The following is a 20512-nucleotide window of genomic DNA, read 5'->3' on the forward strand; positions in this document are numbered from 1 at the left end:
TGTTCTATTTCTTAACCATATAGTAAACAAGGCCATGCACCCAGGCATTTCTCCAAGGCAGGCGGGCACTGTCTCTGAGAACAGACAACACAAGTGTAGTCACCGCATTAGCCGAAGGAGGGCACTGTATTTTCCATAACACAGAGATGGGAGGCTTGATGTCACCCCAGGAAACAGATCACCCTTTTCTAGGGGCTTCCTCCTTAGCAGAGACTGGTCTTCATCTGCTTCTGACGACTCTATGACTCATACTGAATGAGTCTGCTGGGAAATTCACTCAGGCTCCAATGGCTTCACTCTGCCCGCCAAGGGCTGGGACCCATACTTGCCCCGCTTCTGGGACAGCATGCTGGGGGGGAGGGGAGGGGCACCGGAACGGGCTTGCACAGCTGCTTTTATGGGAATCACCGGGTCTGCCCCAGAAACGAGCTCCCAGAACCGGCCCCACCTTGCAAGGAAGAGCTGAGACTCGGGGAAGAGGGACTTGCTGCCCCCGTCCCTGCAGGGGGAAGGTCAACGAGAGCCTGTGCTTCCTGGCGACTGTTCTGACCCCGCCCACCACCTACCCCTGGGGGGCTGAGGAGGGGCTGCCCGTTCCAGGTTGATGTGAGATCTCAAAGTCACCACCTGAACAACGCTCCACTGAGGGTGGGGGCCTGGTCCTGAACACCTCGTGTCTCTGGGCAAGGAAGTCACGGTCCCTTGTCCATCAGGCTTGCGGCCACTCTCCACCCCGCCGGAGTGGGGACGGAAGTTCTCCACCGCCAGCCATCCCCTGGGGACCCAGAAGGGGGTTCCCTATATGACACTCCTCTCCTTGGCCTCAGGCCAGCAGGCGGCTGTACTCTGCCAGGGCGGAGGACTTCTTCACCCCGTCCCAGATCCGGGCGGCATAGTGGAACCTGTGAGAGGGGGTCAGCAGTCAGAGCATGGCCTGCGACGAGCACTCCCTTGACTGGGCTACAGGGAGGGTGCCTGCACTGACGGTGGGTGGCCTCGATTCCCCTGCCACCCCCTGGCAAGCAAGCGAAGCTCAAGGTCCTGGGCCTGGACACAGACCTCAAGCGCCCACCTCCAAGTCAAAGCTTCTTCCCGCTCCCCTCAGCCTTGGCCTTTGCAGGGAGCGTTTTGCTCTCTACTTCCTTCCGGAGTCTTGTGATCAGCTGCACAACCCTTCTACCTCCCCAGTTCTCCCTCCCCGACTGGGCTCTGCGTTACACCAAGGGGAGCAGAGCTCCAGCCCACCTTGCCCCGCAGTCTCCCGAGTGGCTTCCTGTTGCTGTGTGTGCACTTCCTGTCCCTCCCGGCCACAGCTGGCTGCAGACAGACCCAGGAAACCAAGCGAGAGGCTGCTGCGCCAAGCCAAGCTATTTTTCAAGTTTGTTTCTCTTAGAAATCAGAGGAGGCCGACCTGGGTCTGTGGCAGACTTGCCGTGGGCTCTGGACACAGAGCCAGGTAAAGCCGAGGCTGGGGAGGGTGAAAACCAGCTGGCAAAGGAGGAGGAAAAAGGAGGAGGAAAAGGAGGAGGGGGACAATGAGACTGCGCATTCCAGACGAGCCGGGAAGCAGCTCCTGTGGTTCCCGATGGCTTTCCAGCTTCCTCTCCTGTGAGGCTATGCTTTTGCACTCGTGGCCTCAGAATAAATCTTTAGGTTTGGACTCACTGGTCCTACTCTTCACAATCAAATGACACTTAACCACAGGTGTGTGACCTGACTATGCGGCACTTCCTCTGAGCCTACATTTCCCCACTGGTAAAACCAGCCACTCCACTGGCTGATTAGGAGGATTCAAAATCACATAAAACAATGTGGGATACAAAACAGAAAGCAATAAATGAACAAACAAAATCACAGACAAACAACAATATGGTGGCTGGGGGATGGAGGGATGGAGGAGAATGAAGAGGGCAAAGGGAGTCAAATACATGGTGATGGAAGGAGTCCAGACTCTGGGTGGTGAGCGTACAATGCAAGGTACAGATGATGTATCATAGAATGGTACACCTGAAACTTATTAACCAATGTAACCCCCCCAAATTTAATTAAATAAAAAATAAACCTAACCCTAGGCCAACTTTATAATCATGACCCTAACTTTAAACTTAACTTTTAAATCTTAACCCTAACCTTCGCTGCACCCTCAACCCTAACATTCTAACCCTAACCCGAATACTCCTACCCTAACTCTCTGACCCATCTAACTCTCTCCAACTCTAACCCTAACTGCCTAACCCTAAACCTTACACCCCAACCCTAAGCCTAACACCGTAACCTTAATCCTAAATCCTCAATAACCCTAATGTTAGCTCTAAAGCTAACTCTAACCTAACCGCTAAACCTAATCCTTAACTTCACCCTAAACCCTAACCCTAACCCTAACCCTGATCCTAATTTTAACTTAATCCTGGGAAAAAAAAAAATCACATGAAACAATACATTGCCTGGCACAGAAGAGGTGCTTACAAGATGGCAGCAATCGTCGGTGTTCCAGAAAAGGCAACTCAATGTGGAGAGATCTCAGGGAACCTCCTTCCGTCTTAACCAGAAGTAGGGGACACACACCTCACACTGACCTCCTCTGCCAAGAGCTCTTACCAGTTCTTCTCAGTGAGGATTGTGTGTGACAGCTGTGGCCGGGCCATGGACATCACCTGGCTCCGGAGCTTGCTCACCAACGACTGGAAACTGGGGTGGCCGCGGTACCCGGGGAGCAGGGAGAAGAGGGGGCTGGAACTGGGTCCTGGAAAGTTGAGGTGGGGGATAAAGGGACATCTTCCTAATGAAGCAGCACCCTGGGCTTCCAGCAGCACCTGAGGTTAGCCCCAGCCCGGGTCTTCCTGCCCCCCAACTCCTGAGAAAGGGTCTTAGCACCTGGGCGACAGGCCAGAGTCTCCCTCTAACCAAGGTGGGCCCAAGTCTACCTCCAGACCGAGGAAGCACCTGTCCCCCCACGGCCCAAATTCCCTTGAATACCTGTTCTTGGCAGGTTTTCACTCTCCGCTTCGCTGTCCATGAAGGGCACCAGGAACAGGTTGACCTCGGAGTCCAGGAAGTCGGAGGGCAGCCCAGGGAAGACGTTGCACTGTAACATGGACAGAGTACCTGGAGGAGAGAAGCCATCAGCCTGCAGGTACCATGCTGCCGGGGGAGGGGATAGGAGGTAAGAGTATCATGGTCAAGCAGGGTTCAGGAGACTAGTGTGGGGGTATGGGCCATGGGGCTGAATCAGGAGTTAGGAGGCCATTGGCCTCCTAACGCAAGTGGCTCACCCTTATAACGCAAGTGAGAGTGGGCCATGAGCTGGTCGATCATCAGGTGCATCTGCCGCAGCTTCCGAGGACAGAAGTCCTCTCGGCGAGCTTTGTTCTGCAGGAAGACTGGGGCGGACGGGAGATGCGGCCCTGTGAGGCCTGGCCACGCGGACCCCTCACTCTCACCCCTGAGTTTGGATCACTCGTAAATACTTCTGTGGCATGTAATGGCACTTTAGCACCAGACCCTGTGCTGGGTGACTAGAGACCCAGAGGTGAGTCAGACCTGGTTTCTGCCCACAAAGACAGAAAAGACAGAAGAAGGCAGCCACGTGATCAGGAGTGAGAAAGTGGTGGCAGGGCCTTGGCAAGGCCAGAGAAGTAGTCAAGACCCTGCCTGGGGTGTCACAGAAGTAGATCTTTGTAGAAGAGCAGGGTGTCAAGTAGGGCAGAGCAAGGACAGAGCAGGCGAAGGAGTGGCATGTGAGAGGGACGCATAGGGCCTCAGGAGGGCGCAGGGGCTGTGTGGGGCCACTTGGGTCGATTCAACTCTTACCCCTGAGCCCCACACTGGGAGATGCCAGGGACCCAGAAACAAGAGGACTTGAGTCCTGTCCCCAAGAGGCTTCCATTCTGATCAAGGAGCCAACCCGGACTCGGGGTCACACCCTCAGTGGCTAGGGTGGGATCACGGCAGCGGGACCCTTAAGGGAGGAGCAGCTAATGCTCGGTGGCTTCCCTCCCTCCTCCCAGTTCCCCGCTTCCTCAGCATGTCCTGCCGTTTGCCCTTTTCTCCCTTCTGCCCGCCCCTCGGGCCCCAGAAAGCCTCTCACCCAGGTGCGGGTAGTACTCGGTGCCTTCGTCGGAGCCTGATGAGCTGGTGGACTCATGGCTGGGGGACGGGGTGGAGGGCTTCACCATCTCTGCAGTCTGGAGGAACCTTGGGATTTGGGGTGAGGTTGATTGATGGTCTGGCTTTGGCACCCCATATCCCATAGCCAGGGAAGGGGGACGCACTCATTGAGGATCTGATGAAAGCTATGGCCACGGCCAGAAAAATGCCATGCATACACCGCATTTCTCATTCAATTTTAGGAAATTCAGAGACAACCTTCTCAGACACTAATCCATTGACTAACGCCAACTGTACACATTTTAAATGAGTTTCTGCTATTTTTTTTAAAAAATATATTTTTAGAGCAGTTTAAAAACTGAGTAGAAAAGTACAAACATTTCCCACAGACCCCCTCCACGTCCCGAACTCCTCCACTAGCGACATCCCTGTGAAGCTACACGACACACCATCAGCGCCTGAAGTCTGTGGTTCGCGTTACGGTTCACTCTTGGTGGTGTCTATCCTATGGGCTCTGACGCATGTGACACATACCCGCTGTTATATTATCGGAGTAGTTTTGCTGCCCTAAAATCCTCTGTGCTCTGCCAGTTCATCCCATCCACCCCTTTACCCCAGCAACCACTGACGTTTTTACCGTCCCTATAGTTTTGCCTTTTCTAGAAAGTCATCTAGAAAGTTTTCTAGAGGTGGAATCATACAGTACCCAGCTTTTTCAGATTGGCTTCTTTCACTTAATAAAATGCACTTAAGGAGCCTCCCTGCCTTTTCATGGTTTGGTAGCTCATTTCTTTTTAGCTTCGATAACATCCCACTGTCTGGATGGACCACAGTTTATTTACCCAGTCACCTACCGAAGGCCATCTTGGTTGCTCTAAGTTTTGACAATTATAAATAAAGCTGCTATGAACATCTGTGTGCAGGTTTTTGTGTGGATATGTTTTCAGTTTATGCTTCTTTTAGATAACTTTTCCAAACATGTAAATACTGTTAATCTGTTAACTGAGATAAGGGATAATGGGGTCTGATTAAAGTGATGGCCATTTTCCCCACACAGATACTCACACAAACATGTGGGCCACAATTTCAAGGGGTTCACCTACTCTGAGAGGCCTACCTGTAGACTCTGGCTTAAAGACAAAGGCTCTGTCACCTACCAGCCCCTGAGCCCACAGCCCCACCAGAACATATATGCCACAGGGCAGTCTTTTTTATGTTTTGTTCACACCTGTATCCCAGTGCCCTGAACAGTGAATGGCATATATAAATGGTCAAAGCATGTGTCATGTGACTGAATTCCAAGGGACAATGGTGGTAAGAGAGAGGTTTCAGGATTAGGTCACTCAGCTCTGGTCATAACAGCCAGCTTCCCAGCGAGCCTTTTCTTACTGTTGGCCAGGCCCACAGCTCACCCCCATGCCCAGGGCTCCTAATGCAAACAGTAAGCTCCCCTTTATCGATTGTTTAGTATGTACCAGGCACTGTGCTAAATGATTTAAATTCTTTTAACTCAATCTGCCTAAAACATTTTGCCTGTGTGGAGCTGGAAAAAGCCACTTGCCAATGAGCTGGAAGTCAAACCCAAGGCTGTCTGACTTCCTACAGCTCAGCACCCTCCTCCCCGTGAGCTCCCATTCCTTCCTGCAGCCCGGGCCCTGTCCCGAGGCTTCTGGCCTCCCCATAGCTATCTCCTGGGGCTTGAGGTCAAGAGGAACCCTTGTGGCTACAGGTTCTGAGCCAGTCCTGTCAGGGGGCATTTCTGGAGCCTCCAGCTGCTTCAGGCAGGACTCCTGCCAGATCCTGACTCCCCGCTTTTCCTACCTGCCAGGGTACCAACGGCATGGTGCACACACCTGGAGGAGATGGATGATACTCTAAGGACCACACAAGCCAGCTCCTTATATTATTCATTCGATAAATTCATATTAAATATCTACCCTGTGCCAGGCACTGGGGACTGTTCTCCTGGAGCTTACATTCTAATGGGGAGACAGACCATAAAGACACGTAGCCTATTCTGTTAGGGAGTAAGAAGTGCAACGAAGCAAACACAGCAGAGAAAGGGGTGGGGGGCTGGAGTGTTAGGTGAGAAGGTCAGGGAAGAACTGAGGTTGACCTGAATGAAGGCCACAAGGGAGGGAGTCTGAGAAGATCTGCGGGAAGAGTGGTCGTGGCTGAGGGAGGAGGGGCGCAGAGGGCCTAGGCTACAGGGAGAACAAACACGAGGTCACCTGGGCTTCCATGGAGGGAAAGCAGTGGGAGAGGTCAGTGAGGTGATGGGCTGTATCGTGTAGGACCTCATAAGCCATGCACAGGACGGATGTGGGTTTTAATGAGTGATGTGTAAAGTCACTGGAGGGTTATCAGTGTGTGTGTGTGTGTGTGTGTTTTGAGGGAGGGTTAGATGGCGAAAACCCACTCCAATTTGCATTTTAAAAAGGGTCCTTGTCGCTGCTGTGTTGAACTTGTGAGACCTAGTCAAGCGGCTTGGTCTCCGGGCCCCGTCTCGTGCCCGGCCGTCCCGCCCCCAGCTCCTCACCTGTACAGACTGAGGTCAGTGAACCAGTCCTGGACGACGATCACCACATGGCAGACCGTGAACAGGAAAGCAGCAATCTGCAGTGACTGAGGGCAGGTGGGAAGGGACGGCAGAGGTGAAGGAGCACTCTCTTGGCAGCGACCCCTGATCCCAGAACTCAGCAGAGGGGGCGGCAGGGTAAGCACTTTAGGGCCTTTAAGCACCTACTGTGTGCCCAGACTGTGCTAGCACTTCCCTCACGGGCCATCCGTAAATTGGGCAAAGTAGGAACGATCACCCCCGTTTTATATAGGCAGATACTGAGGCTTGAAGGGAGAGGGCACTTTTCTGAGGGGCAGAGCCAGATGTGACCTCTATGTTGTCCTCTTTCTATAGCTCTTGGGGAGGCCAGGGCTCTGATGAAGCAGAAACTAGGTCGACCCACATCCAGCTCCCCATCATGGACCTCGCGGGGCAGGGCGAGACCTCACCTGCATCTCGACGTACGTGTGGGGAAGGTTGTACTCTGGAGGCAGCTTGCGGTCGTTGTTGATGAGGTGGTCCAAGATGGAGGGGCTCAGGATGGGCTAGAGCAAGGAAGAGAAGATGCTGTCAGGGAAGGGCTGGGGGTTCAGGGCCCTAGGGGTCATGGCTACCCAAGTCCCACAGACTGAAGGCAAACACATCGCCTCTCTCGAGACAAAATAATGCCAGAAACATAAGCAGGCAGTTTCTAATTAGTACAGTGCTAGGCGGCAAGGGCGAAAGAAAAATGTTCCAAAGCAGACACGTTACCCCCCACTCCTTCACAAAGCATCACTGCTTTAAAGTGCCTCACACCCGAAGAGATCTCCTAGTACTAAAAATTTAACGTTTACTTGAGTGACTCATCACGTCTCTTGAAGACCCTTTTCATTGTCAGTTGTTTCAAATGCTTTCAAAACTTCGCTAAGATAATTACTTGGGCCAAAAACAACGATTAGTGTGAAAATTGGTGTGGATTTAAAAATTACATCAGTGGTTATAAAATAATCAGTGGTGAGCTCATCTAACTTTTCTTAAAAAACTTCAGGAGCTAAGTCAGCTGGAGAGCATGGCGCCTCCCCACTGCATTGAGTGGGACTGAGAGAGGCTCTCCCAGTTGCTTACTTTCTAAAACTCCAAACGCCAGTGTCCATTCTGCCTTGTTTCTCTAACTGCTGCCTGGCCCCACGTGGGCTGCTGACCCAGGCTGCACACAGTTCAGTTCATTTCTAGGTTCCCGTGGTCCCTGCACAGAGCATGGCACTCAGGTCTCAGCCACATTTGTAGGTTTTCTACTCTCCATGCCACCAATGCCCACAGTGACCAGAACTCCGTTACACTAACATTCAGTGAGCTCCAGGCAGGTGGGGACGGGGAGCAGCACACAAGAACCCACGGGACACGTCCTGTGCTGCGATGGGAGGTGCACACGGCACTGGTGGGTGTGCAGAGGGCGAGGGGCTTCTGGGAGGACGCTACACCGCAGTGGAGTCTTCGGGGAGAAGGCGTCAGCCAAGCAAAAGGACAAGGGCAGAGAGTGCTCTAACAATAAGGATACTGACAGCTAAGGGCGCGCAGTACATATCGGGTGCACTTCACTTGCGTTAACTCGCTGAAACCTCACAAAAACCCTAAAAAGGGGGCGACACTATTTTCCTTTGTAAGAAAAGTGAGGAATGGCATTGTTAAATAACTTGGCCAAGATCGCACACCTCGTGGGTGGTCTCAGGTAAAGGGAACAGGATGTGGGAAGCTCAGATGGGACAGACACCACGGCGAGGCCTGTGGCGTGTGTGGCGGGCTGGTCTCTATGCCAGAGCGGGGAGGCTACAGAGTCTGAAGGAGGCAAGCGGGCTAAGGAACAGGGATTCAGCTTAAGAGCGAGGGAGAAGCTGAGGAAAGCCGCCAGTCAAACGCATGACAGATGGCTAGTGGCAACAGTGATGAACCTGAATGTTAACCACGTGGCAGGTCCTGGGACAAGCACTGTGCCCAGATGGTTCCACTGAATCCTTGCAAGAATCATGAGGCTGAGTACATTTATCACCCCCACTTACAAAGTAACTGAGGTCTGAGGGGGTGTTAAAATCTCCTCAAAGTCACCCAGCCGGTAAGAATTAAAGGCAGGATCTGGACACAGACACCCCAATTCCGGGGCCCTTTTAACCACTCTACTAGAGACCCTTTAGGCTACTGTGGACATGAAGGGTGAGAGGGGAAGGGGCAAAATCTGACAAGAGACTAAGGGCCAAGAGAAGACATAACTTGCCCAAGGGCACCTAGCATGTCCGTGGCTTGGCTTCTGGCTTAAAAGTATTCTGGGATGGAGCTGAGTGTGGCACACGGCAGGAGGGGCAAGTGGAGGTTGGCACCTGTGTGTCCAGGAAAACAATCCGTTCTTGGGTAATGAAGAAGTCGATGCCACTGGTCTGGTTGCCCCCTCGCTCCTTCATTTCGGCGCTCTGGGCCCGGAAAACATATGCCCTGGGTGGGAGCAGGTAGGTATATTAGAGTTTGGATCCCGGCCTTGGACGCCTCGTGTGACCCGTGAGATGGGCGTGTGAGGAGGGGTTCCCTGCCTGCCCAGAGCCTGCTGTCTGGGGGGCCATATTTTATACCACAGGATTTCACCCCCACTCATAAGCAGATGTGTTAACTTGTTTAACGAAGTCAACAGACTAAGGTGCTTAGGAGCGGCGGCTGTCCGACTGCTGGGGTGCCCAGCCCAGCTCTGCCTCCTCCAGGCTGTGTGGCTTTAGGCAGCTTCCCGATCTCTTTTGCCTTGGTTTCCTCATCTGTAAAATGGGGTAGTGATAGTCTCAAACCTCTTCTATTCACTGTGAGGCTAACACGTGTAAAGCCCTTGGAAGAGTGCCTGATGCGCAGTGATGTGTGACTGTCAGCCATGAATCACCGAGTGGGCCCGCTACCTGCCAGGCATAGAAGACACGGCGCCGAGAATTCTCCCGCCCCACAGCAGGAGGCCGTTCGGTGTCTTGGTCCCCAGTTCTTCCTGTCGGGCAAGTCTCCTTCATCTCCCCCAGTTCTGGATGCCGGGGATATGAGAGCCAAGCCTCAGCCCTAAACCACTGAGCTCAACTTGGTCACTCTGTGACTTTGGACAAAGCGATTTTCTCTTTCAACCTGTAAAATCAGGATAATGAACTCTATCTCTCAGCAGTAACTCCCAGCCCCAGAGAGCTGGGATGTCATCTGACAGAGCAGGCATCCTCCCACTTAACTCCTGTACTCAAGACCCACTAAGTGCCAGAGCCCAGGACGCAGCAGTGAACAGGACAGTGTCCGCTTCCATGTGGCTCCTGCTCCAGCTTACAGATCAAGACATCAGCAGCTGCGGGTGTGAGGAAGAGACAAGCAGTGCTCAGAGTGGGGACAAGTCCGTTGGTGGAGCTGTGGAGGGCTGCCCCAGGAGGCAAATGATGCTGAGGGTGGGAGAGGAAAAGGAGTTTTAATTAAGACTTTAATTGAGTTAAACGGGAGGTGGGGTGGAGGATGGAAGCAAAGGCCAGTGTGGCGAGAGCAGAGAGAATGAGGGCTGGGGGCAGGAAGAGGGCACGCGGGCCCTGGGGGGCTCGGCGAGGGGCTGGGGCGTCGGCCCATAGAAGCTCTGAAGAGACTGAGTGGAGGGCGACAGGACAGGCTCTGCTCTGGCAGGTCCCCCCCTTGCTGCCATGTGGCAAGGGCTGTGGGGTTGGAAGAGCAGACAATGACCTCCAGGCCCAGCACAGGGGCCTCCCTCTGCCTCTGACCTGATTGCCTACGACTCTTTGGTCACTCTGCTCCAGCTCCGTGGCTTCCATGCCACTCTGCACAACCCACCCCCCCGCCCCACCCCCGGCAAGCTCCCACCTCAGAGGTTTGCGCCTGCCACAACTGGAGTGTTCCCCCTTCTTCCAGTCCCCGACCACGTGACTCCAAACTGTGATCAGCCCCATGCTGCACCCCACCATCCCTTCCACGTTATCATCTAACGTGCCATCTCCATCCAAAACGTAAGGCCCATGAGGACAAAGATTTACTCTTGTATCCCCAGCACCCAGAACAGTGCCAGACACATCGTAAGCACTTAATAAACACTTGCTGAATTGAACTAAAGCAGAGAGCGCAGTCAGGAGGCTCCTGGCACTCTCCAGGGAGATGCTAGTGACCTGGACCAGGCACATGGGAGTAGGGGAGAGAAGCAGATGAATTCTAAAGACAATTAGGAGGTAAAGCTTATGAGACCTGACGACGAGAGTTGGTGCCAAAGTCCACAGACTCGCATGGCTCAAAAAGACAAGCTAGGTCGCTAGGATTCTGGCCCGGGAATGTGAACAGAGGGCCGCGGGACATTTTGCTAGTTGTGGGTGGGAGCTGAGGTGGAAAGGGCACTGCCCCAGGGCAGGAGGTGTTCTAGAGCTGGGTCAGGTCGAGCTGAAATCATGAGTGAGTGGAGAGAGAAGGTGGGGCTATCGGGAGGCAGAGAGAACCCTGCAGCTCCAGGTCCAGTGGATGTTATGTTCTCACGACAGTGGTTCTTAACCCATTATGGGTCTGTATTGGCCCCCAGAGATCTGGTGGCAACTAAGGACACTTGCCTTGAAAGGAATGCCTGATTGCAGGAATGCAGATTTTGCACATACTGTTAGGGGGTTCATGGACCCCCTGATATCACCTGCTTCATAAAAAAATAACATCTTAATTTTTGAGACAACCCCCAGTGGCTACTACTCCTTCTCCTCCATTTCGAGTCTTCCTTAGCCTGTGTATGTCCCCTACTCCCTAATCCCTACCTTCCTCCCTTTTCCTTCTCTTCCCTCAGTTTTGGACCCTAGTACTTAAGCTCCCTGTCCCAAATCCTCTCCTGGAACTTCATCCTGTATCCTCACGATCACACCCTGTCCTTACTCAAGAATGCAGGACTGAGGCGGGTCTAGGACCCGGGGCCTATATCCGGGTCTCTGTCCCCACTCTGTTTTGCAGGCCACATCATCTATACCCCGTGAGCACTTGCTCTGTGCCAGGCTCTCTGATCTTACTCCATCCTCCTAAAACCCACTTTACAGATGAGGAAGTGAGATACTGGGAGGTAAAGTGACCTGCCCAAGGTCAACCAGCTGGTGAGTGGCAGGGCTGACACCAAAGGCGAATGAGTACATCATCCCATTTCCTGGCTGGGCTCTGTACCATTTCCCGGGGCGAGGCAGGAAGGGAGGGAGGAACAGGACTGGTCACCTTGCAGCTACACAAAGACTTAAGTCCAGCCCCAAATCATTCTCATCTGATGAAGACACTGAGGCCAACCTCAGCTGAGGGGTGAGGTGAGGGGAAGCAACCGCCCAACATCCTCTGGTAACAGCACTACACCACCCAGGCCCGCCCTCCTGCCTCAGGTGGTGCCCACCTCCCTCCTGGCGTCCCACGCCCGTACCTCGTGCCCCCTCACCTCTGGTCCTCCTCAGGAGTGTTGGCTGACAACAGTGACATGACCATGGACTTGCCTGTCCCCTGGAGGCCCAGGACACCAACCACCAACACATCGGTCTGATCCAACAGGTACTGTGGGAAGACACAGGAATGCGGCCCTCATGAATCTGTCAGCTGCTAGAGTGAGAATGACAGGAGGGGGCCCCAGACTTCTGAGGCTTGCCCACCCACTTTGTCAGATTTGAAGAAAAATTCTTGCCTTCAACTGGGCAAAGGGATTTTGTGTGTGTGTGTGTGTGTGTGTGGTGGGGTGGGGTGGGGTGTGTGAAATGTTCTGGACACAAAGAACAGCATCTGTGAGAGTTCCAAAGCAGAAAAGAGGTAATAGGAGTCAGTTTGGCTGGAAAGAGGTGGGAAAAAGGAAAGCTTGACTTTGGGGAAGAGGCACAGGAACGAAGGAACAGGCTGAAGAGGACAGGATTGGGTAGCCGAGGGCTACTGGAGCTAACTGCTGGAGGCTCTCTGCTCCAGACAGGCTGGGAAAACTTGGGAAGCATGAGAAAGGGAGCGGTGTGCAGGAAGGGGGAATCAGTCCATCCGGGCTCTTCTCTGTGGGATCTGAGTCCTAGAAATTCCTGAGACCTTCACCTCTGGGCCACCAGCTCTGCTGACTTTCGCCAGAAGGGGGCGTACGAGATATTCCTCAAGGAAACCAGATACAGCAGGTCCTTGAAAAATGTCATTCTGTTATAAGGTTGATGAGAAAGAAAAATTGCTTCCCAGCCAGGACCACGGTCTGTGTGGGTTTTCCCAGGGACTCTGGTTTCCTCGCACATCTCCACTGTCCCAGTCTGAGTGAGTGTGGGCGTGAGTGGCTTTGCGGTAGAAGGGCGTACGGTCCAGGTTGCCCTCCCACCTTGGCCCTGAGCTGCAGGAATAGGCTCCGGCCACCCGCCACACTGAAGTGAAATAAGTGGGTTGGAAAATAATTACCTGACTTGTTTTTACTAATCTTTCTTAAATGTATGTATAGCTCACACTTATTTCAATGTTTAATATTAGAAGCGTTTTGGATCTTTATTCAGAAGTTTGGCAATATTTTTATGACCAAAAATATGTTGTAGAAACTTAACTCTTGTTTCTATCAATTAGCCTACAGGAAGGACAACTGGTTTTGTTATATGTCATTCTGTTTAAAGTCAGTTTCCAAGAACCCCTCGATAACACTGAGGACTTACTGTGTGTCTTCAACTGTGGCTGCTGCCCCTTAGAATCACCTGGAGAGCTTTTAAAAACATGCTAACGCTGAGCCTAACTCTAGACCTATCAGAGCAGATCGAGGGTGAGCCCTGTTCAACATGGCAGCCAATGACCACATGTGCCTATTTAATTAAAATTAAATAAAATTAAAAATCCAATTCCTCAGTTATACTAGCCACACACTGAAATATGTGGATAAGAGCTCAACAGCCACACACGGGGACAGTGGCTCCCACACTAGGGAACACAAACACAGAAAGCCTTTATCAGCTCACGGTTCTGCTCAACAGTGCTGAAGGGTAGGGCCTAGACACCGGCTCCTTTGTTTTATTTAAGTTCTCAGTTGATACCAGCGTAGGAGAGAACAGAGTCAGCAGAGCCAGGTAACAGATGGGCCTGGCATGCTGTCCTAACAAGCCTAAGCTACTAGGGAAGGAAGAGACATATCAGGGTGAATTTGAGTGTGATCAGACAGGCCACAGGGGCTGGGGGTGGGGAAGCAGCAGAAGACAGAAAATGGAGACCAGAAGTAGATATGACAGTCCCGGAATGGGCAATCTGAGCTAGAGCAGGGGCTGCTGGGATGGAAGGGGTCCCTTTGAGGAGTGACATTCAAACTAGTTAACATTGGCACAGCATGGGTTCCCATCAATTAGAAGGGGGACTGAAGCAGCGTCCAGGAGGCTGCCCTGCTCAGGGATGGTGCAGGAGACCCCTGTGCATCTAGCTGGTAGCGGGAGTACCTCTCAGCCAACACTATCGAAGCAGCTCGGTACTTTACTAACCAGTACAGCTGAGCTAGTGAAGCTACTGAAACTGCCCTGGCCGGTGAGAGCTTTCGGATCCGTTCCCTCTCGCTGCCGCCACTGCCTGGAAGCTGTCTGGTCTGAAGCTAGGGGTGGAGGAGGCAAGGGTGTGGAACCTGGGGAAGCTTAAGCAGGGACAGACCCCTTCCCCCTCAGTACCTCGATGGCACTGTCGCACCAATTCATCTGGTCATCCACCAACTTAATACTGTGCTTCATGCGCTCTGGGGGCAGCAGTTTGGCCTGGCCCACGACAGCTGAAAACACAAAGCAGGAGGCGGAGGACACGGTGAGGAACTGTGTGAGGGGCTCCAGCTCCCAACCGGGTTCTGCTCAGCCCCTACTCACGGTCCACGGCCGCCGGCGCAGCAGTGCCCATGCCCCGGTTCTGGATCTGGTACACAGGCTGCGTGGGTCTCTGCCCCTCCTTCTCCCCCTTGGGTGGCACAGGGGCCGCAGGGGGTGGTGGGGCAGTGCCCTCAGGGGTTGAGGCATTTGTTGTGGCCGCGGGCCCTTTCCCCTCCTCTCGTGGTTTCATGAGGACGATGGGCTTCTCAAGAGGAGCCGGAGCAGGTGGGGCAGTGGGGGCTGCTAGAGGCGGTGGCTGCTTTGACTATGGGAGTGAGAAGGTTCCAGTCAGAAAGAGAGAGATCCATGCCCTAACTGCTCCCAGCCTCCCCTTCCGCAGTCTTCCCTGCTCACCCGCTCTGCTGGAGGTTTTGAGAGAATGATGGGGGTTTTCTGCATGACGGATGCACTGGTCTCCTCGCTGCCATCCTGTGGTGAGGGAGGGCGGTTACCCAGGAAGTCCCCCATGCCCCCACACCACTCCAGAGGGCCTTTCTGTGCCACGTACTAATGGAAATGCCTTCATATATTAACTCCCTTGGTTCTACCAACAGCCCTATGAGATAGATACTATTATTATCTCCACTTTACAAAGGAAGAAATTAAGAGAGGTTCACTGGCTCGCCCAAGGTCACACAGCCAAAAAGCAACGGGGCTGGAATTTGACCCTAGACAACCTGGCTCTAGAACCTTGCTGTCAACCGCTCTGCTCAGCCATCCCTGCCAGACAACAAGCCCAGGGAAAAGGAGCAAGGGCTCTGGAGCCAGGTGGACCTCGGTTCCCACCCGCCAGCCTCCTGCTATGTGAATCTGGATAAGGAACTATCCTCACTCATACCTGCTTCCTCGCCTGGTGAGTGGGGATGAAAATTCCTTCCTCACAAGACTACTATGAGTCTGAGAGAAGATACAACTCACGAACTATCCCTGTGGCATCTGACACCTGGCAGGTGCTCATTTCCTGAGAGGTGCGAGTAACGCCTGCTACCCTGGCCCTGCCCTCCTCGGCCCCGCTCTGGCACTGGCCAGATCCGTGGACTGATTCCATAACCTGCCCTCTTCGCGCCTCTTCTGACTCACTCCCAGTCTGCTTGAGAAAGCGGGGAGACCTGAGTTTGAGCCCTGTTCTTTCTCTGGTTCCTTGATTAACCTTGGGAGTGTCTTGTCCCCTTAGTGGTCTGTTTCTTCATTCACATATTGAAGATTCTTATTTAAATCCTGCTCTTCACTGGCCTCTGGTGAAGAACAAACAGAAGGATGATACAAAAGTGTTCTGGAAAGGACAGCTGTGAGAGTAGAAGGAAAGGCTATGGCTTCCAGGGGGCCAGTGAGGGCAACAGGTGGGAAGGGCCAGGAAGAAGCAGATGACAGCTGGGACCGAGGCTGGGAGGATGGAGAGAAGATGAAGGACAGGAGATACATTCAGGAGGCATTATGTGCACACTGGTGCCTGACTGGCGTGTGGTGAGGGAGAGATGGGGGGTGTCTAGGATGAGACCCAATGGGCTATCACTGACACTGGGAGGAGAAATGGCGGAAGATGCTGAGGTCAGCAGGGGTCATGGAGGATGACTACTGGCTAGTCAGGAGGCTGCCAGGGCTCCGTACCGAGTCAGAGACAAAGCTGAGATTTGGGAGCTGCTTGTTCAGAGACTGGAGCTGAAGGGGTAAAGAAATGTGTGTGGGGGAAGAGAGACCGTGTTCTCACATGTGTGTAACCCAAAGGAAGGAAGAAACAAGAGCCCAGCTTGCTGTGAATAAATTATTCTTCATGTTCATAGTTTTACGGCTCAAAAACTGGTCCCAACTGTTAACTTCCACCCCACCAAAGAGCTGAGGTGGGCAGGGCCCTGGAGAAAAAAAACCGGGGTGGCAGGTTCTGGTGCTAAGTCACCTAAGCACAGAAGAGTGAGGTCAGACCGGGGTCCACACAAGGCTGATTCTCAGTCCAGGATGCTCTCTGCAGCAGGCATATGGTGCTACACTTGAGGCTTAGCTGGATTTGGGTTCGAGTCCTGGCCCCAAAGCTTACTGATTTTGGGTAGGTCTCTTCCCCTGAGGCTCAGCTTCCTCATTCATAAAAATCAGATCTATCTATCATAGGTTTTACTTCACAGGGCAAGGGTTCAGGAAGACCCAAAGGATGTAAAGCACTTTGCACAGTGCTAGCAACTGCATGCTGCTCAATGAACAGAAACAGTTAACATGATACAACTTTTTAAAACATGAGCTTATGGCACCTCTCAGCTCAAACTCTCCAATGCCACTTTCATTCAGTGAAATCCAAAGTTCTTTCCGAGGCCTATGAGGTCCTACATGATAGAGCCCCAGTTACCTCTATGACCTCATCCTTCTACCACTTCCCCTCTGTCTCCATCCACTGCAGCCATACTGGCCTCAGGGTCTCTGCATTAGCTATTCTATCTAGGAAGCTCTACTCATATTTTGTCATGGCTCATTCCCGCACCTCATTCATATCTCTGCTCAAAAGTCACCTCTTCAGAGAGGCCTTCTCTGGCCACCTCATCTAAGACAACTCCCTGTATCGCTCTCTATGCTCTTACTCCCTCAGGGCACTCAGTTTTGTTCACAGATATATCCCCAGCATCTAGATTAGCATCTAGCACATGGAAGGTGCTCAATGAACACTTGTGGAATGAGTAGATACATGAGTGCTGCCATTGGGACTAGAAACTCACCCGTCTCTCTCTTTCCCATGGTGCAATGTAGTCCCTCTCCCGACCTCCAGGCCCAGAGAGGTTCTGGGGGCCGCCAGGGCCAGGCTCCTTCCACCGTCGCCGCCTCTCTATCCCATAGAGCCCAGGCTGACTGTGACCAGACTCAGACATGGTCACCTAGAGATGGAAAGAGGTCAGTTTGATTCCAGGGTAAAGAGAGTCTCTCCTCACTCTACTTGGTACATCCCAGATTCTAAGGCACTTCCTTTCAAGAGAGCTCTGTAGCTGAGACAGTGACTGCCAGCTGCTTCCAACATCCATTCTCCACTTCTTCTAAAAATATAAAGCCCTAAGTTCTGGGTACATGACTATCTAGAATACACTGCTCAGCCTAGTTTGCAGTTAGGTGTGCTCATGTGACCAAGTTCTTTCTGGCCAATGGTATAACATCAGAAGCGTGTTCTGGCAGCTTTCAGAAACTTTCCTTCACGGACACTGGCACATGTCTTTTGCCCCTTCCTCCTCCTGGCTGGAAGGAATGTGGGTGTGGAGGCTGGATCCCAAGCAGCCATCTTGGGCTGTGAAGGAACTTAATGGAAGGCAGGCATGGTAGAACAAGATACAAGGTTCAGGGGTCCCCTATTAACCTTGAATTGCCTACCCCTAGATGCAGTGAGAAACAAACACACTTCTACTTGTAGCCGAAACTGTTGCCCATTATAAACTGTTCCAAGATAATTCATAGGGGCTGGGTCACATAAGAATGGGACATTCTCTTTCCCAAAATGCAGCAAGGCATTTTCTTACAAATCAGTAACAGTGAGACAACCCCTCTTCCGATTACCCATTACTGGCATATGTTTGGGTGGGGCTCCAGCATTCGAGGGCCTATTTTCATGTGGTGTCCCTCTAAATTTCAGTGTCTGTTTATCTTCCATTCCTGATGGTTTGCGATCCATTACACTCCAAGGTCTTACCAGTGTTTAAGAGGTTATAAAATGTACGGCTACCTACATGCCCCACTCACTATCAACTAAGTATCTGTTAACAGGTCCCTAGGAAGTTCCCTCAGCTGTTTACACATCATTCTAGGAAAGTCTCTTGAGTATTTATCTTTCTGTTAGCAGGATTATAAGGCCATCTGCCATGCGGCTCAAAGGTCAGGTTGGCAAACTACAACCAAAGGACCAAATCTGATCTGCCTTCTTTTTACAAATAAAGTTTTATTTGAACACAGCCACCAATTTACACATTGTCTATGCTGCCTTCTTGATTCAATGGTGAGCTGAGTAGTTGAGACAGAGACAATATGGCTCGCAGAGTCAAAAGTAATTACTCCCTGGCCCCTTACAGAAAAAGTTTCCTGACTCTTGTTTAGCTAGCTCTTAAATGCTTGTTAAAATCATTCCGTGAATCCCCCCCAAGCCCATTCTAGTACATGACATTAATAGGTCTCTGCAAGACCCTTTTTCTAGAACCGAGGTATGTTTACAGCAGAGGTCCCCAAAACTCAGGCCATGGACTAGTACCATCTGTGGCCTGTTAGGAACTGGGCCACACAGTGAGGGCTAGCGAGCAAATATTTGCAGCCTTTGCAGCTGCTCTCCAGCACCAACATCACTGCCTCAGCTCCACTTCAGATCATCAGGCATTAGATTTTCACAGGAGCATCGGTCTCTGGTACCAAAAATGTTGGAGACCACTGGTTTAGAGGATGCAGGAATAATTTTGCTAAGCAGGGGGTTGTCTAGCTCTTCTCTCACTGGTGTACATGACCCCTACTCCAGGCACAAACTGGGTTGAAGATTGCCTACTCAGAGGAGGACAAGGCTTGTTTACAGATGCTTATGAAAATGACTCATTCAGCACTTAAATGACTGTTTACAGTCTCCGTTGGAGATTCCCCCTCAGTACTTGGAACTCCCTCCTTCGGCTCCTTGCAATTAAGTGTCCGCTCCTTGCAATTAAGTGTCCTAAGTGTCCGTTGACACATTATCCTGAAGACCTCAGCAGTGCTCAAGTGTCTGTTTTCACGCCTCCATGAGGATTCTGCCCCAGCACTAAACCGTTCATAAACCTGTGAGGACCCCTCTTCCCATGCAAGTAAGGGTCCACTTGCATGGTATTCTGGGAAATCCACAGTATCCGTTCATAAACCTGTGAGGACCCCTGTTCCCATGCAACTAAGGGTCCATTTGCATGGTATTCTGGGAAATCCACAGTATAACAGAGCTATGGGGTGCTCTTCAGAATAAGAGTCCACCTACATGCAATTTTGGGCCCCCCAATGTTGTTTCCAGGCTCCTTTGGAGATTCCCCCAAAACCTATAAAGCCAGTTTACTCAAGTGTCTATTTACGGGACTCTTACGGTGACCTCCCAGAAATTGAATCTAATTACACATTTCTTTGGGACACCTTCTCAGTACTTAAGCATCTATTAACACACCCCTTTTGGCAATCTCCCAGAACCTAAGTGTCTATTTGCAAACGATATGAGGAGACTCTCCATTCCTAATTCCATATTTACGCCCACCCTAATGAGCCATTCCCCCACCCCAGAAGTGGAGTTTATTTGCACATTTTTCCAAGGACTCTCTAGCACTTAAACTAGCACTTAAGGCTCCTATGTGGGATTTCCCTGTAATTGGGCATCTAGGCCTGCCACGACTTAAGTTTCCATTTACAGTATTTGGAGGAATTTGGAGTACATCCCCAGTATTTAAGAGCCTTTTTGTAGGCCCTCTGAGAGGGTATTTCCAGAATTCAAGTTTCTCTTGACAAGGTATTAGAGAGGCGTCTGCAGTATTTATGGTCGGTTTACAGGCCTTCTATGAGGGTCTCCCAGAACCGAAGTTCCTATTTACAGGTTAACGTCTCCTTCCCAACACACTCCCACCAACCCGGAACTTAAAGGACTAATCTCGGCCCCCTACTCAATTCCGCACACCACCGGCGTCCGAGCGACAGTTTAACGGTCAAGAAGGGGCGGGCCCGCGAGCGCGCGTGCCCCTTACCTAAGGCGGCTGCTGATTGGCTTCTGGGGCGCGGCGCGCGCTCTCCGTGACAGGTGCGGGGCGGGGAGATTCTGCCACCAGCCACTCGCCTGTAAATGGTGTCTGGGGTCCAGGACCGTGGGGGAGAGAGGGAGCGAGCAGGCCCGGTCACTCCAGAACCGATCTGGGCACCCCGGAAGTGGCACCCGCAAAAGGCCAGCCCGAAGGAAGAGGAGGAGGAGGAGGAGGAGGAGGTATCGCGGGGCCAACGTGAGATCAGGTCCCGCGAGCCTGAGCGCCCGAGCGAGCATGCGCTGTGGGAGGTGGTTGGCCTCAGTGCGCATGCGAGT

The 20512-nt window shown here is 52.2% G+C and overlaps 1 protein-coding gene across 1 annotated transcript; it reads right to left on the reverse strand.

Annotated features, from left to right (window-relative positions):
* Positions 1–99: 99 nt before the first annotated feature.
* SMG9 (SMG9 nonsense mediated mRNA decay factor) lies at positions 100–20422 on the reverse strand. The gene is made up of 14 exons (XM_039866143.1): positions 20184–20422; positions 17190–17345; positions 14845–14919; positions 14491–14755; positions 14302–14399; positions 12096–12208; positions 9022–9133; positions 7117–7212; positions 6647–6732; positions 4088–4194; positions 3273–3380; positions 2977–3105; positions 2599–2743; positions 100–902 (listed from the first exon to the last, which is right to left on the reverse strand). Exons 2-14 carry the CDS (start codon positions 17337–17339, stop codon positions 824–826), a joined length of 1563 nt encoding a protein of 520 aa, XP_039722077.1. The 5' UTR covers positions 17340–17345; positions 20184–20422; the 3' UTR covers positions 100–823.
* Between the last annotated feature and the right edge of the window lie 90 nt (positions 20423–20512).

The sequence above is a fragment of the Pteropus medius genome, unplaced genomic scaffold, assembly GCF_902729225.1.
Source record: "Pteropus medius unplaced genomic scaffold, Ma_sr-lr_union100, whole genome shotgun sequence".
Lineage (NCBI taxonomy): Eukaryota > Metazoa > Chordata > Mammalia > Chiroptera > Pteropodidae > Pteropus > Pteropus medius.